At 35.9% G+C, this 18,506-nt stretch overlaps 1 protein-coding gene across 3 annotated transcripts in view; it reads left to right on the forward strand.

The window, feature by feature from the left end:
- PRKD3 (protein kinase D3) overlaps window positions 1–18,506 on the forward strand; it is a 55,141-nt gene that overhangs the window by 34,013 nt on the left and 2,622 nt on the right. For all 3 annotated transcript variants that reach the window (XM_084900598.1, XM_084900596.1, XM_084900597.1), the window contains exons 10-18: window positions 1,640–1,717; window positions 2,878–3,154; window positions 6,589–6,641; window positions 7,708–7,780; window positions 8,646–8,752; window positions 13,719–13,880; window positions 14,427–14,525; window positions 15,542–15,809; window positions 16,642–16,727. In XM_084900598.1, coding sequence (XP_084756724.1) covers window positions 1,640–1,717; window positions 2,878–3,154; window positions 6,589–6,641; window positions 7,708–7,780; window positions 8,646–8,752; window positions 13,719–13,880; window positions 14,427–14,525; window positions 15,542–15,809; window positions 16,642–16,727 — 1,203 coding nt within the window. The remainder of the gene's footprint in view (window positions 1–1,639; window positions 1,718–2,877; window positions 3,155–6,588; window positions 6,642–7,707; window positions 7,781–8,645; window positions 8,753–13,718; window positions 13,881–14,426; window positions 14,526–15,541; window positions 15,810–16,641; window positions 16,728–18,506) is intronic.

Consider the following 18,506-nt stretch of genomic DNA (forward strand, 5'->3'; position numbering starts at 1 on the left):
ACTCCTAATGCCTTGACAGGACCAGTCCAAATGATTTGGTGAGCTTTGTACGTTCCCCACCCCAGATAGAGAGCAACAGGCACTTCCATTCATTGTTGATTGGAGTGCAAAATGTTACAGCCACATAAGATGAAAATTTATGTCCGTATAAAAACCTGCATATGAGTGTTTATAGTACCTTCACTTATAATTGCCAACACTTGGAAGCAATCCAGTGATCTTCAGTAGGTGAATGATAAGTAAACTGTGGTTCATCCAGACAATGAAATACTAGTATACAGCCTGAAAAAGCAGTGAGCTACCACGCCATGAAAAGCATGGAGGAACCCTAAATACGTATTCCTAAGTGAAAAGCCAGTGAACAGAATTCAAAGACCAGGAAATACAAGTTTCTCTTAAACATAAGAGCTCAATCTAAGGACAATTTAAAATTTCAATGAATGCCAGTTTCCATCGGTTTAGCAAAACTCAAAAGGTTTCGTAACATACTGCACTTGTGAAGATGTGAGTGGAACAGGCACTCATGTTGCTGATTAGCCTTTAAATTGGATCAGATGTTTAGCAAAATTACATGTGCTCATACCTCATGACCCAGCAAGCCAATCTTTAGAAATTTAGCCGATAGGTAAATTACATGTCTGCGTGTGTAATGCATACGTATTTGCGTGTGCATGCATAGCATTCTCTAAAAGGATTTCCAAAGCCTGGTAACATTGTGCATACACATAAGGGTAGGAACAGTATATGAGCGATGGTAGGAGTATACTTTTCACGATAGAGTAAACATCAATTTAACAGACTTTGGATTTAACGGACATAATTTCCAGTCCATATGTCATTTGTGAAAATAACTCCCTATTTTAAAATGCTTTTAATCAAGATTTGCATGCAGTTAAATTAACAGGTTATATTTCTTGTTATTTATTCACTGTTACTTTAAACAAATTTTAGTTGAATAGGCCATATGTTGGAAAAAAACACTAGCAATTTCACCAACATAAATATATATTACATATCTACAATGATAGTCTACATATTTAAATCCAAGAGTCGCCACTTGTAAAAGGTGTTCCAGCAAATGATTAGCATGTGATCACTCCACATTGCATATGGTAATTGGTTCTGTTGTCCTGTGGCTTGACTTTCTGCAGCAGTTTTAGTATGTGCTAGCCTATGTTCCCATGTGCAATAAGCCATGCCCCAACTGTGTACATTTGTATACTCAAGGCGACTGATGAATGCATGCATTTACAAACCTCTTCAGTATAAATTTTAAATTACAGTTATACATTCATAAAACTTATGTGAAATTAAACTTTTTATACATACTTAATTTTAATTACACAAACATGACTACATAAGTAAAAACAGATAAACAAATTTGTCAATTTTTTAACATACACATTCGGTAAAACTACTTTATTATATAATGGGCTTTTTGGCTTTACCAGATACTCCTTGTCTGAATTAGTCCATTTTACCAAGGTTTTACTCTACATCTTTTATATGTTTTCAGAATTTTGAACCTCATGAATTTTAAACCTATTAAATAATACAAATGTACGAATAGGAATGAAAGGAAAAGTGCTTTGGAGGAATTATTATTTTTGAACTTCACATTTTTATATTTATTTTATAGAGAAAGAGGCATTATTGGAGACTTGACAGCAAATGTCTCACATTGTTTCAAAATGAATCTGGATCAAAGTATTATAAGGTAAAGATTCTACATTTTAAAAATATGTACATTAAAAGATTATATGTTTTCCAAATATATCTAAATAATACTCATTAGTTGTCATATTGGAATATACCTTTCCTGACTTTGCCTAGTCTAGTTTATGGAAGTTCCTTGTTGAAGTGCCTGTCCCCCACCTGTCCATGTCACCCCACAACAGTTCTGCTGCCAAAGTGTGTCTTTCTGTTGTGGTGTCTGTTGTTGGTTTTCCTGTCACATTGCTGCTGCTTTACTTTTGGTCCTATGACAGATTAAACTGTTAGAAACTCACATGATCGTGGCCTGTCCAGAACAGGCCAGCATGATATTGAGTCGGGGTTTCTCTCACCTTCCACTTTACCTGAGGTCCCAATTCCCAAATGCTTCTTTTGTCTCTTCATACACTTTGTATAGTATTCTTTCCTGGGTTTGCTCCACATTTTGCCATGTCACTGACTGACAATAAAAAGATTGTAAGTGTGGCGATTGTATCAGTAAGGAAGAGTAGAAATAATTGACTTAAAGTTAGTTGGGGGGGGTTAATAACTTTTTTGCCTTATAAAGTGGACTAAATATAAATGATTGTTACAGAATGGACAGAACCACATGGAGTGTTTAAGCAACGTATACTGACATTCAAATTTGCTGCTCTTACTTCTGCTTGGTACTCTTTTGGGGATATGGGGGGAGGGAGGCAAAAAATAGGTTTACAGTTTTGAGTACGTGAAACAGAATTTATTCTTGTATTATTAATTATTGTATTATTTTCCATATGAACAACTGTAAATCTAATTTTGCCCCACCCTGCATTTTGCAGACAGCAGCCAGTAGAGAAGTAGTTGTTGAGTTAATTTAATGACAATTGGAAAGTATTGAATATAGCGGCTGTTGGCTTCCTGTCTTCTCTCTTTCCTTAGATTCTAATGACTTGCAATAGGCCTGAATCACTGGTAGTGATACTGCATGTTTTTGCCTCTGGTCTCACTGGACATGCAGATCATTTAAGGAAGATACTATCATAAGACTTGACTGTGTGTTCCATGGGCCACATACTTGTGTTCATCTTAAAGCATTTATTATAAATGCATATCGGATTGTTTAGTGTACTAAAAATAGAAAAAGAAGTTTTGTATTTTCTAATGCTTAATTTTTTATTTCAGGAAATTCCACTTTCAGAAATTCTACGCATATCTTCGCCGCAAGATTTCACAAACATTTCACAAGGCAGCAACCCACACTGTTTTGAAATCATCACTGATACTATGGTGTACTTTGTTGGTGAGAACAGCGGGGACAGCTCCCACAATCCTGTTCTTGCTGCCACTGGAATCGGACTTGATGTAGCACAGAGCTGGGAAAAAGCAATTCGCCAGGCTCTCATGCCCGTCACCCCTCAAGCCAGTATTTGCACTTCTCCGGGGCAAGGGAAAGATCACAGTAAGCAATAAGCTTGTTGATGGCTTCCCCCTAGCCCCCTCCCCATTTTGGTTCTTAAGTATTTTGTCGTGTGATCATGCTTTCTGTATCTATTTTAATGCTTATTTTAAGCTTTGTCTGGTATAACCAATACCATTAGTTAACTCTGGTTATAGTGTATACATACAGTCCCCTAGAGCTAGACTCTCGGGTCAGTCTTCCTACATTTAAATCCTGGCTTGGCTACCTTGCTATGTGGTCTTAGACAAATACTGTACCTCTCTATAATAGTACCTTTTTTTAAGGGTTGTCAGTATTAAATGAAGAAGAACCTATAAGATACACAGAAGTGTTTAGCATCCATGAATTCTCATTGATTAACTACTGGTATTAGTGTTTTGCTTCATGGTGGGATATAGCAGGCTCTAAAGGGCTATGGTTCACATCGCACTCATGAAATTTGTGAAGTCAGAAATGCTGTATTTCTTTTAACTGAATTAAAACATGCAGAAATATTAAAAATTATTGAAGCATGTCCTTTGCACCAACAAATTTTGGTAAAGGTTTAAGTGAACAATCAGAAAGCCATATTATAATGGCACTTTCCCTCCATTGGCACTATGCTATTTATGGGGAAACATAATTCATTTATTAGAGAAATACGGTATATTTAAGTTGAAACATATCAACCTGTTTCTAAATTAAGTTTTTTTTTTTCAGATCAGCTGTATTTTGTGTAGCTATTCTTGGCATTATGATAGGCCCTGAGCTAGAATATAAAAGAAAACCAGAAAATTTTAAAGCTATTTGAGGAGATAAGACATGTCCACAAGTGTTAGATGGTACATAGAGCAGTAGAGTGCAAAAATGAGTAATGCATTCCTTGAGAAACTCAAATGTGGAATGGAAGAGTAAATAGAGATTTTATGGTAGAAAAACCTGATTTGGACCTTGAGCTTGGATCTTAGGGTAGGCAGGGCTAAATGATAGAGGTGAACAGGGTAGTGTTCTCTAGTTGAGTAGAAAGTGTGATCAAAGGGACAAGGGTAAGTTCATGAACATGTTTGGTGTCTAATATTGATTATTAGAAGATGAATAGATGTATATTCACAGTGCTCCTTAAGATTGGAGGGATTTTGGATAGAGTAATATATTTGAATGAAAATCATGAGCCTTTCCCCCAATATAATATAGGTACATGCACACAAATGTTATTATAATTGCATTTAGGGAACTTCTCAAGCCCAAACATGGGTAAATCCCCTCGGGTTAAGAGTTCCTAAAAGCAGAATTGGGGAAAGCTTAAAAGTGACAACAAAACTCCAATTCTGCCACTTACTAGCTCTGTGATCTTGGCCTCTACATTTCTCTGAAGTGGGAATAAATAAGTGCTCTTCATGCACTTAGCAGTTTCTGACACATTAGTGACATATTACTGTGTAGCTGCTGCTGCTGCTGTTCCTTATCTGGAGCAGAGTTCTCCTGGGAAGCAATTTTAATCCAGAAATTAAAACTGGATGGAGTACATAGTGGAGGCCTTTGAAACAAAATACATACTGACTTCAACTGGGAAACTGGGATTACTGAAAAGCGAGTTTTAGGCACATTTATTTTGTGGATGCTGTACTTTTTTTATTTCATTAATATTCAACATTTGAAATAGTTTTTAAAAAAAATATTTTTATTGCTTTCAGAGAGGAAAGGAAGGGGGGGAGAGAGAGAGAGAGAGAAATATCAGTGATGAGAGATGTTGCATGCCCCCTACTGGGATCTAGCTCACAAACCTGGGCCTGTGCCCTGACAGGGAATAGAACCCTGACCTCTTTCATAGATTGACACTCAAGCTGAAATACTTTTTAGTTGAATAAAATGGAGTTTTTGACAGTCATATTACTTACTTTTATGTATAGTTTATTTACATTTCCTTATTAATGAAGTTTTATATTTTTATGTTTGCGATTATTAAGTAAATTTTATATCTTGTTTCTTTGAGTTGTCTCCAAAGATTTAGATGTTTCATATCTGTTTCCCTTACTTACTCTCCATGTTTCCCTTTCTGTTTTTCTTGTTAATTTCTTGTTTTTATTCTCAAAGTGATACAAACATTTAAACTTTGTAGAAATATATAAAATGATAAAATACTCCCTACACACATAAAACATCTCCCCATTCCCAATCCTCCACCTCAGAAAACTATTATTAATAGTTTGGTGTATATTTATTGGTTTGAGAAGAGATTGGGAGAAGGGGCACCTATATTACTATCTATATATATAAAAAAACTAATATGTTAAGCGTCCAACTGTCCGGCCAGTAGCTATGCACTGACCACCAGGGGGCAGACGCTCAGCACAGGAGCTGCTGAGTTGCAGAGACTTGGCAGCAGCAGTTCTTGGGTGACACACCCTGAAACCAGAGAGGAAGGAGCAGAATTCCTTGTAGGGGCCATGTGATTCCACCTTTGGCCGTGGGTCATGTTGTTGCTGAGGCACTGTCGACCCCGAATCTGGTTTACTGCACACTCGCATTTGTGTTCCACACCTTGTACCACAGCAACTTTGCAGAGTGCCCTCTCGCACTCTGGGACCCCTCGGGGGATGTCAGAGAGCCGGTTTTGGACTGATCCCTGCAGGCCAGGCCAACGGACCCCACCTACCAAAGGGACCCTACTCACTCCGCAGACACCCTTCGAGCCACAGTGCCACCCCAGGTGTGGCCATCTCAGGAGGGACTGCAGGGGGTTGGCTCCAGGGCATGTCCATCCAGTCTCATCCAGTCCTGCCCCACTGGCCACTTTCTAATTAATTTCCATTCAATGTGCACGAATCCATCCACTGGGTCACTAGTATTGTCAAATTTTTATTTTTACCAAAAATGTGGTCATACTCTCTGTTCTTTTTATAACTTTATCCACTGTTTAATATATATCAGATATGTTTCAATGTCAGTATATAGATTTACCTAATTTTTTATTTTTGTGTTAAAGTAATGCCATATGCCTTTTATGTTTTAAAAAGTAGAGTTTTAGAAGTGTATAAAGGCTATAAAATCTTTGTTTCTCAACCCCACTCTTTCATTGACAGGAAGTAATCATATTTTTGTTTGGTTTTAATTTAATTGCAGCCATCCTGCAACTCACCTTTTTCCATTTAATGATGTGTTATGGATAGCTTTCTGATTCAGTACTTACAGCTCTATTCTATCAAAGATTTAGATAATATTCTTTTATATGGATGTACCATATATTACTGAACCAGTTTCCTCTTCCTGGATTAGTGTTGCATGTGTGTATATATATTTTTTAACTAATGTAATTACATTATATTAACTGAAAGTTAGCTAGTGGTTTAAATTTAATATACTGTAGGCATTCACATATTTGTAAATATCAATATTGTTAAGTCATATACTAACAGTTTTGTTCTTTTCTCATGCATTATTCTTATATTTTACAGAAGATTTGTCTACTAGTATCTCCGTATCTAATTGTCAGATCCAGGAAAATGTGGTAAGTAAAAATTACCTGTTTTTCTTATTCTCGGATTTCACATCCATGGATTCAACCAATTGCAGAGTGAAAACAGTATTTTTGTTCTGTAGTTGGTTGAATCCTCATTTGCAAAGGGCCAAGAATAGTTAAGATTTGGGGAAGTCAAAGGTAATATGTTGATTTTTAACTGCATGGGGGTTGGCATCCCTCATCCCCACATTGTTCAAGGGTCAGCTGCACAGGTTTTTATGTATTAGGCAATGGAAATCTTGACACTTTGTATATATCTGCATTTAATTTACTCAGAAATTTAGTGAGATAGATGTTATTCCCACTTTACCAACAAGAAAAATTAGGCCTAGGAGACTATAAATTATTAGACTAACTACCATGAGACAGGCACTGGCTAGGAATATAACACTAAACAAGATAGAGTCGCTAACATCATGGGACTGCAGTACATACTCAACAGAAGGGTGACCTTGACTGAAGAGCAGTAGCTTTGGAGAGTGCCACACCCCAAAGAATTTTCTGACAACTACCACCATTATTTTAAAAAAAAAAAAAGAAAAAGGAAGAAAGGAAATGGGAGGGAGGGCAGGGATAAGTTGAGGAGTAGATTTTTGAGTTACAGACTTTCCTTTTCATCAGTCTTTCCAAATTAGCCTACTTAATATGAACCTTGTATGTGTGTGTGTGTGTGTGTGTGTGTGTGTGTGTTTTCAAATTAAAGATAACAAATCTCTTTAATACTAAAATAGGTAAAACTTTGTTATTAATTTTTATGTTAATTTACTTTTTATAGATCATTACTTAATAAATATAAGATTTTTTTTAATTCAAAGCATTTCTTCCTAATGGTCTTCTTACAGAGTACATTATACTTGCACATTGAGAATGACAGTATGAAAATTAGGCTTACTTTTCTAGACCATACAAAGCCAATGTTTCATAAAGTATTGATATGAAAATTAGTTGCCTGTGTCATAAAAACAAAAATGTATTTAAGTGTTTTAAGAGTCAGAGATGTTGATAATGCTTTGTAAGGGTAAATTATACTTACTGCTTACTCTTTCCTAAATAGGACATCAGTACTGTTTACCAGATCTTTGCAGATGAGGTGCTTGGTTCAGGCCAGTTTGGCATCGTTTATGGAGGTAAGTGACTACAGCCATTTACATATAGTACATACCATAGAAACATTGTGAAATTTTAAAATATCCGCCAGCTATTACGTCTTGTCACAATTAAGTAGCAGAAAAAATAAGAAAATTAGTTTCACAGTAGCCTTTATCTCTTTCTGTAGCTCGCACATATTTGTGTATGAAAAATAAATGGTTTGAAGTTATTCCTGTTCATTGAAGTATATGTCCTACTGGTTTTCCAACACAAATGAGAACATTTGTCTACTGTTTGCTCTGTGATTTAGGATATTGGCAAAATCATTCAACCTCACTGTGCCTCAGAATCTTCATCAATTTAATGGAGCCAATAGAAGCTGATGTGCAAGCTCACATGGTTGTGAATATTAACTTAATGTACAGAAGGGTACTTGATAAGCTTTAACAAAAGATATGTTAAACCCTTGTCATCCCTTGCTAAGACTATGACAAGTAGTCTCCTAGTTGGCCTTACTGCCTCCAGGCTTGCTCTAATATGTGGTTAAATCACTCGCTGATTCAGTGAGCCTAGAATAAAATTAATCCATTGGTACAATGTTCCCATCTTGATAGAGTCTCTAAATGACAGTTAACTATCATTTATTTAATAAGGTAGATTATTTTTCATCAAGTTGATTCAAATTCCTACCATTTCAAATAATAAAACTCCCTTTATTGGGGTCAAATAATTTATTTCTCAAAATTAAAGGTAAGAGAAGGAGAAAGAACAAAATGAGCCAAAGAAACATAAGAGTAAATTCATATAAATTTCAGTCTGTGGGCAACTTTGAGATAAAGCTTTTGTACTGCATGTGAACTGTCAATTTGCTGCTTTTATTTTCTATACTTTTTTTAAAAATAGGAAAACATAGGAAGACTGGAAGGGATGTGGCTATTAAAGTAATTGATAAGATGAGATTTCCCACAAAACAGGAAAGTCAACTCCGTAATGAAGTGGCTATTTTACAGGTAAAAAAAAAAAAAAGCTGCTTTTCGAGGGTTTTAATTTTTGATTTATGAATTTTAAATCAAAGACTGTTCAATATACTGTTAAGAATAAGATTTGGGATTTTGTTTTGTTTTGGTCTCATGACCTTTTGGCTTAGTGAGAGAGTGGTGAACATCTGAATTAACTCCTTAAGTTCTTTTTTAAAAAGGAAAAATTAGCCGAGACCGGTTTGGCTCAGTGGATAGAGCGTCGGCCTGAGGACTGAAGGGTCCCAGGTTCGATTCCCATCAAGGGCATGTACCTTGGTTGCAGGCACATCCCCAGTAGGGGGTGTGCAGGAGGCAGCTGGTCGATGATTCTCTCTCATCAATGTTTCTAACTCTCTATCCCTCTCTCTTCCTCTCTGTAAACAATCAATAAAATATATTATAAAAAAAAAAAAAAAAAAAAAATTAAATTGCAGTAAACCAGGAGTTACAAAGAATCTCATTATTTTGCTCTATGGTAGTAATTTATTTAGAAGACATTTTCACAAGTAAAATCTTTAAAAAACATTCTATTCTTAATACATCTATCACCACAGTTTGTTAGATCATTGTTGTACCAACCAATTTTCACAGATTAGGTTCTTGACTATTATAGCAATTATTATAAAAATAAAGTCTGCTTAAAAATTACTTACCTTTAGCCCGGCTGGTGTGGTTCAGTGGTCATGGTTATATTCCCAGTTAGGGCACATGGGCCAGGTTGCTGGCTTGGTCCCCAGTAGGGAGTGTGCAGGAGGCAGCTGATCAATGATTACATCATTGATGTTTCTAACTATCTTTCTCCCTTCCTCTCTCTGAAATCAATAAAAATATGTTTTAAAAGCTTTTACTAAATAACAGTAATAGTTGTTATTTTATTAATTCAAAACTCTAAAGAATTAACTTATTAATGTCTTAATCCATTAAGGTATATTTTAAAAGATATATTGGCAGTGAGTTAAATCCCATAAAATAAATTACTATGTGTTTTTTAAAATACATTTTTTATTGATTTTAGGGAGAGAGAGATAGAAACATCGATGAGAGAGAAACATGGATTGGCTGCTTCCTGCACATCCCCTTCTGGGGATCCAGCCCTCAACCAGGGCGTGTGCCCCGACTGGGAATTGAACATGCAACCTCCGGGTGCCTGATGGGTTGATACTCAACCACTGAGCAACACTGGCTGGGCTACTGTGTGTGTTATTTTCTTTTAACATTTTTACCTCTTTTGGGAGTCACCAGAGGGTAAGATTTAGTTTTATCTTTTTAATTTTTCTGATAAATGTTTATCTTATTTAAGTATTTATCTTAAATGTTTATTTTTTTAAAAAAAATACTTAATATATAAAACAGTATACAACATTTAATACACAACATGCAAGTTTCTATTAATTCAATGTGTAGCTTTTGCACAACATTCTAGAAATCATGGTGATGTGATAGTTAAAGCTGTCAGCGCCCCATTTGCTTGTGGGTGAAGTTCAAGAAGACATTCTCACTAAACTTACGGTTCCTGGAAGAAGGTAAGAAATTCATAAACACGTAACTAATTTTACATTTATTATACTATTGGTCACTAGTAATAACATTTGTCTCACTTCTTTTTCAGAGGAGTGATAATCAAAAGATTGGTCTACAAGCTACCTGTGTTCCCTTCAAGGCTGCCTCCTGCAAAGACAGTGACCCTAAAGGGATGTTAGCATTCACACTCTGTATTAGGCTGTGACTACATTATTAAGAGATCTTTTTTCATATTTTATTTTGGAATCTTTCTCATCCAACTAATATGCAAAAATAAATAAATATTAAGGATATATTCCTAAAGCTTGATTTCTTGATGTCATTTTTTATCATAAACACTAAAACCTCTTTTCCTCTATGTTAGCAACTCTGGATCATGGTAACGAATAGGAATTTCTAGATAGTGCACAATGTAAAAACTTTATTAGTGTATCCTTCTGGTTATTTTGCTTGAAATTGCCAAACTGTGGGGATAGAATTAAGTAATTGTAACATGTTTCCAAATATAATATTGTCATCTTAAATTTAATTCAATACTATGTTTGTGGTAGATTCTCTTCAAATTATTCATATAAAATATTTACGTTTTTATATTTAGTAAAAAAGTATATTTGTGCTGTAAACTATAATTAATTTTTCTCAAATTCACCTAGCAGGAAGATACTCCATAAAACGAGATATTTATCAGTTTTGTTGACTGATGAATTCAAACTACCTACATAGTACTAGGCATATAGCAAGAACTCTTATTATTTGTTGAATAAATGTATTTATGTGGGGAATTACTTAGAACATACTAAATTTTTAAAAAGGAAGTATGAAATGATCCATTTGTATAAATTCTCGTAGGGGATGTGCAGGAGGCAGTCGATCAGTGACTCTCTTATATAATGTGTATACTATATGTGATGATACACGGTTATGTGCAGAAAAGGATTCATACCTGCATACACTGTCAGCATTGTCTCATCTGGGAGCATGGGGACTTTCACTTTCATTTCATAGTGATGGTAATTTCATAGTAATGTTAAGTGTTTCTTTGGCTGCTGCCTGAGGCAGAAAAGGGGTGGTGCTGAAAAAACATTATCACAAAGTTAAGCAGGAACTTTCTGTTTTGAATATTGTGTTACAAAGTCAGCATTTTCCCCTTCTTGGGAGTCACCCAAAAGCTGTGAGAAAACGTAAACTGTAGAGCATACTCTGTCCTTCATAATAAAAGAGAGTTCAGACCTACAAAATAGGTAGAAATTTTTCCAAAAATACGGAGATGGAGCAGGGGCGCGTGCAGGAAGGGATACCCCTAGAACGGCTTTTGCTGGCTCTTTCTGAGATCCACAACTGTGATATCCAGGCGCCTTCTCAGAGGACAGTCAAGGGGGGTCATGATCGATAAGATTTGTTTAATTCAAGGGAAAACACGTTAAATGAATTGAAGAAGGGCACTTAACAGTATAAGAGTACAAATCACACTATACCAAATAACCAGTCATGAATATATGCATATTCAAATTAAATATTTAAGGAATAGTATTATTTGATCTTCATGCAATTATCTAGAAGTAGATGTCAATATATATATATATGAAGCCCTCACCACCTGAAAACAATATTTTAATATCTTAATTCTTGAATCAAAGCAAAGTCAAAATTTCAGAACACTTTAGAAAATAATTACTTATTTGGACTATTGCTCAGAGAAAGCTTTTTAACTTCAAATATTAAGCAAGAAAGAATGAAAATTAGAATCGATCTCAGGAATTTAAGGAAAGAACAATGAGTTTAAGGAAAGCAGAAGGGATTAAGTAAAAATGAAATTAATAAATTTAATACTGAAAATAATAAAATATGTCCAAAAGCATGTTCTTTCGGGGGTGGGATAACAATAAAATAGTCAACCTAATAAAAAAATAAAATATAAAAACATCTTAAAGAGATAACAACAAATACTGAAAGAAAGAAAAAAAATATAAGGGATTCTTAAGATACTACCTTGCACAATTCTATCAGATAAATTAGAAAACCGGGAGAAAAATGGTTAATTTTCTATGAAATTATAGTTTTCCAAAGCAGATTTCAGAGAAGCTAGGACATTTAAACAGAAGTTAAAAGAGAATAATGTCATAGCACAATTCCATTTTTGTATGTGCATGTGTTTTTAGGAGAGGGTGGTGAGGAGGGGAACTTAATAGACAACTACAGCATAGGGGACAGCCAGCCATACTTCCAACTCTAGGTTGATCAAAAAAAGTTACAGTATTCTGAATTTTTCACTGCTACTGCCATTAATTATTTACTGTGGGCTATTTCACTTCTGTTTATAAAATTTTGTCACTTTTTATTTTGCTGCTTGTAAGATTATGGTGTTTTAAGTTGATTAGTAAATTGGAACATTAAATTGTTTTAGGTTGATTAGCAAATAATATTTTGTGCTTCTGACTCATTTTCTTAAACATTTTAAAAAAGAACAATCATGAATTAGACATTGATTTAAAATGACTAAGACACAGTCTCTGCCCCTAAGGAGCTAATGAGGATACAGAGTGAGATACATACACATACATTGTGGTACCATGGGATAAATATTGGGGGAATTGAGATGATGGTGGATTTAAAAACATTTTAGAGATGGAGCTCAACTTCACATAGACCCAAAAAAAAGTTTGCCCTCTTAGCATAATTAAGTACCCATGATAAGGATGAAAAGCATAAGAAAAATATTTCTATTCATAAGAAATTAAAAGTTTAATTACTTGAGTCAGTGGAGCATATTTAAGATGAATTGGGAGAATGAAGTCAGATTTTTTAAGATCTTAAAATCCCAGCAGAGGAATTAAGATGTATGCCCAGAAATAAAGTGCTATTTGAACATTTTTGAGCATGGGTGACTTCTCAAGTTTGCTTTAGAGGAACTCCCCCAGTAAGATAGGTTGCTTTTTTATTAGCAGAAACAGTATCACATTCATCTTTGTGTTGTCCAGCCCTGGTAACATAATAGTACTCAAGTAGCATGGGTTGATGGAGATAGAAAGATGCTGAGTCTAAACAATGGAAGACCAAATCGACCTATAACATGAGAATCAAGACTTGGGTAAATAATTACCCTAAAAAACAAAACTATCTCTTGAGCAAAGACCTTCACAAATACTTGCCCCAAAGAGTTCTGTTGTAATTAGCTAAAACTTGATTGGCAATTGGTACTTATTCGTGTATAGCATAAAGTTAGTGTCAGAAGATTGAAAAGGTGAGAAAGAAAAAAAGTAATGGACAAGGGCAATTATATAATCAAGTTGGAGAGATACTCTTTCGCCTCAGTGTATCAGCTCTCCATAATTTGGAAAAATCGTAATGTATTTTGTTTGCTTTCATTGCTTATTTTCCTAAGCTGTTTTTCTTCCTTTTCCATGTATTCCCTACAATGAATCCTGCACCTCTTCAGAATTTGCACCATCCTGGGATTGTAAACCTGGAATGCATGTTTGAAACCCCAGAACGAGTTTTTGTAGTAATGGAAAAGCTGCATGGAGATATGTTGGAAATGATTCTGTCCAGTGAGAAAAGTCGACTTCCAGAACGAATTACTAAGTTCATGGTGACACAGGTATCTGAGCCGTTTTTTTAAACTAGAGAATAATTTTTTGACAGTGAAAGAACTGCTTAGTTTTTTATTTTTATTTTACTCGTATCCTGTTTTAGAAGCAGTTCTTTTATGTTAGCATTGTTTCTTTTTTAAATTGTTCAATTACACTTGACACAATATCATATTAGTTTCATGTGTACAACATAGTGATTAGACATTTACAACATTTACAAAGTGGTCACCCTGATAAGTCTAGTGCCCGTGTGACACCATACATAGTTGTTACAGTATTATTGGCTATGTTCCCTATGCTTTATTTTATTTTTTACCTTTTAGTTAAATATATTGGGGTGATTAGAAACTACACAAAATAATTAAATAGTAATGTATGTATTTTACATATTCCTAATGTGGGAATTGCTAATCTTGAAGAATAGAATAACACAATTAAATCTTGATGAACTGTAGTTGGCTTTTCAAAGTACTGTATCTTTCAACAGGTTAGATTGGGATTTAGCTATTATTTTTCCAGGCGTGGGAAAAAAATCTGTTTTCTTTCAATAACAGATCCTTGTTGCTTTGAGGAATCTACATTTTAAAAATATCGTGCACTGTGACTTAAAGCCAGAAAATGTGCTGCTCGCATCAGCAGAGCCGTTTCCTCAGGTGAGATGTTCTCCAAACCTTCTTAAGTATCGTTTTAAGTATCTTTCAACATGACCAAGTACCTACATTAACAAAAAGCCAAGTATAGAACCATTTCACAGAAACGGTTTTCAGCCTGTAACGGCCAGTAAGGTTTAATACCTGAATAGTTTGAATTCAGATTTTGCTAATTATATTGTTCATTTTTATGAAAGACTTTTCTAAATTTAACCAGAGCTCAAGGAATACCTTCTGCACATAGACTGTTTGCAGTTCACCTCTCCCTCTGGGTTGGGAATGAAGTGGGGGAGAATTGGCCTTGGTAGGTGCTCGTTGCTGAGGACAAAACCAGCTGAGGGGAGACCCTGCTTTGGGAGACACTAGGTTATGATTATCTAGTTGGCAGGAAGCCAGTTCCTCTTGCTCTTTAGAATATTATATTTCAAGTATTTTTACCAAAACCTAGGTAAGAATTACATTTCCCATCACCACCAGTGCTCAAGCACATAGAATACCGTTGGTGCACCATGTGTGATGCACTGGGGTTTTTTTGGGTTTTTTTACTCAGTTAAATTTCTTTTTATTAAAAAATGTTGATCTTGATCCAAATTTATTTCACCACCTAAAAATGAATCATGACCCAAAGTTTGAAAAATTTTTTCCTGAGAAATATGTTGGCAATGCCTATGAATGTTTTTCACGATTGTGTCATTAATGAACCTTCCAAACAGCTAGAATGTCTGCTGCCAAACTATTGTTTAAGTACATTTAAAACATGTACAACTAGACAGATGCCTAGAATAAAAACAGCAGATGGCTATTATACGTGGTGAATTCAACTCAAAATGTCTTTCAAAGAAAAAAAAGTATTCAAAATGATTTAACCTTTTTACTTTTAAAGAAGTGATCATTTTCTTTCATAATGCCTAGTGGTTATCTTATCAGTTGGCAAGTGTGATACACTATCATTTAGGGATAGGTTAGCTAGATAGATGATGTAGAAGAAGATATAATTAACACCATCCTCTGAACTGCAGGTGAAGCTGTGTGACTTCGGTTTTGCGCGCATCATCGGGGAAAAGTCATTCCGGCGGTCTGTGGTAGGAACCCCAGCGTACTTAGCCCCGGAAGTTCTCAGAAGCAAAGGTTACAACCGTTCTCTAGACATGTGGTCAGTGGGAGTGATTGTCTACGTGAGCCTCAGCGGCACATTTCCTTTTAATGAAGATGAAGATATAAATGACCAGATCCAAAATGCTGCATTTATGTATCCACCAAATCCGTGGAAAGAAATTTCTCTTGAAGGTAAAAAAAAAAAAAAAAAAAAAATGTTTAGCTCTATGCCTTTTAGTCTAAAAATCTTTGTGACCCCCTATCAGCCCTTTTTTTTTTTTTTTTTTTTTTTTATATCTCCTATTCACCTTCCAAATTCCATTAGTTACCGGTTTCTGAGCACAGGCATAGCTCTACTCCAGGCCCCACTTGGCTCGTTGTGAACCACTAAAATCTCTGTCCTGTCTGCTCATCACAGGCAAATGCATCTTCAGGAAACACTTTACCCTACTGTATATTCTTGCCTCAAATATTGACTATAAAGGCAAGGGTTTATTTCTGGGATTTAAATTTTATTTGTGCCACTGATATGTAATTATGTTTTTATACCAGTACCATGTTGTTTTGATTATTATGGCCTCATAGTATAGTTTGATATTAGGTAGAATAATTACTTCCAACTTTGTTCTTCTTTCTCAAGATTGCTTACGCTATTTGGAGTCTTTTGTAGTTCCATATACATTTTTGGAATCTTTGTTCTAGTTCTGTGAAATACACCACTGGTATTTTGATAGGAATTGCATTGAATCTACAGATTGCTTTGGGTAGTATGGAAATTTTAACAATGTTAATTATTCCTATCAGAGTCTATACTTTTAACTTGTATTTTTATATTGCCTCCTTAATAAAAGATATGCTGTAAATTCAGTAAACAGTTTCATGGGTCACTAACATGTTAGCTTAAAGGCCAGTTCCTTGATGGGAAAAAAATTCAACCTTCTATGTATTTCTATGGATTGAACTGCCTTCAATTGGAATGCTTTGTTCTCCCAAATTCATGCTTCTAATTTTGTATTTGCCTTAGCAATCGATTTGATAAACAACCTACTTCAAGTGAAGATGAGAAAACGTTACAGCGTGGACAAATCTCTTAGTCATCCCTGGCTGCAGGTAAAAAAAATGTCTCTCTTTGTCAAACCTCACTTGAGCAGATCATTGTGATTTCTCTTACCTAATGAAATTACTGTAAGATCAACAGCCTCTCCACACCTTAGAATAACGCACGTGTTCTACAGTGATTAACATGTTCTGTGGCTGAATCTCTGAAAGTTCCTGCAATACGCCCCTGAAGTGCAGAACTGATAGGCAGTTAAACACCCATAAACTGAAAGCAATGAATTTGCCTTTCATGAGGCTTTATGTGTTTAGTTCACTTTTTTGTACAGTGAGCTTAACACATTATTTTCAAGTATATTTTACTTCTAAATAAATTTCTATTCAAAGGTCCATATTTGCATTGAAGAGATTAGAAATGCCATTTGAAACATTTGCCTTAATTCCTCCAAAAACTATTGTATAGATTTTTTAAAAGTTGCCCCTAAACTTCAGTGTAAAGAGAGAAGCATTAGAACTATTGCAAAAGCAGTGAGGAGTAGAATTAACTTAGAAACAAATCAATCGTAATTATTCTCAGGGCCTATTTTTTAAACATATTTTATTGATTTTTTACAGAGAGGAGGAGAGAGCGATAGAGAGCTAGAAACGTCGATGAGAGAGAAATATCAACCAGCTGCCTCTTGCACACCCCCTACCGGGGATGTGCCCGCATCTGGATGTGCAATGTACATGCCCTTGACCGGAATCGAACCTGGGACCTTTCAGTCCGCAGACTGACGCTATACCACTAAGCCAAACCGGTTTCGGCTATTCTCAGGGCCTATTAAATTATCCTGATAATAGATTCTAGCTAAACACTTCCCCCTATTTTAAGGAGTAAGTCATAGACCTCGTATAGTAAAAAACAATGTTTTTGTGATTAGCCTCCTCAGAAGCCTGAGACAATTTTTTTTTAACTTTAGAAACTAATTTCTTCATATTCAGTTTGAAAAAGTATTTATCTTTAACACTGATAATTTAAAATATTACAAATGGAACTTACTTTATAGCAAGTACTTATGAGTAGGAGCTAGTCAATTATATGATTATACTAGAGTCCCGGTACACAAATTTCGTGCATGGGGTGGAGGAGGGTGTACCTCAGCCCAGCCTGCTCTCTCTCCAATCTGAGATCACTCTCACAATCCAGGACTGCTGGCCTGCCTGCCTTCCTGAATGCCCCTAACCGCTTCTGCCTGCCAGCCTGATTGATGCCAAACTGCCCTCCCCTGCAGGCCTGGTCACCCCTAGCTGCCCTCCCCTGCAGGCTTGATCACCTCCAACTTTCCTTCCTTGCAGGCCTGGTCCCCTGCTGGCCATGTTATGTCCACTTGGGGGCAGTCATCTTTGACTACAAGGGGGTAGCCATCTTGTGTGTTGGCATGATAGTCAATTTACATATTATTTTATTAAATAAGATTAGATGGGATAGAGGCCTGGTGCATGGTGGGGGCAGGCTGATTTGCTCTGAAGGGTGTCCTGGATCAGAGTGGGGGTTCCCTTAGGGTGTGAGGCAGCCTGGGTGAGAGGCCTGTGGTGGTTTGCAGGCTGGCCACACACCCCACCCCCCCCACCCCCAATGACCCAAGCAGAGGTCCTGGGATTTATCTTCTATAATTGAAACTTTGTAGCCTTGAGTGGAGGCCATTGCAGGCCAGGGCAGGCAGAAAGCTTGGCTTCCTCCATTGCCCGGGCCCAAGTCTCCTGCTCTTTCCGTGGCCAGAGCCATCTTGGTTGATTTAATTTGCATACTTGCTCTTAATTGGCTGGTGGGCATGGCTTATGGGTATAGCG

The sequence above is a fragment of the Pipistrellus hanaki genome (genome assembly GCF_964339955.1).
Source record: "Pipistrellus hanaki genome assembly, chromosome: 12".
In the NCBI taxonomy this organism is placed as follows: domain Eukaryota; kingdom Metazoa; phylum Chordata; class Mammalia; order Chiroptera; family Vespertilionidae; genus Pipistrellus; species Pipistrellus hanaki.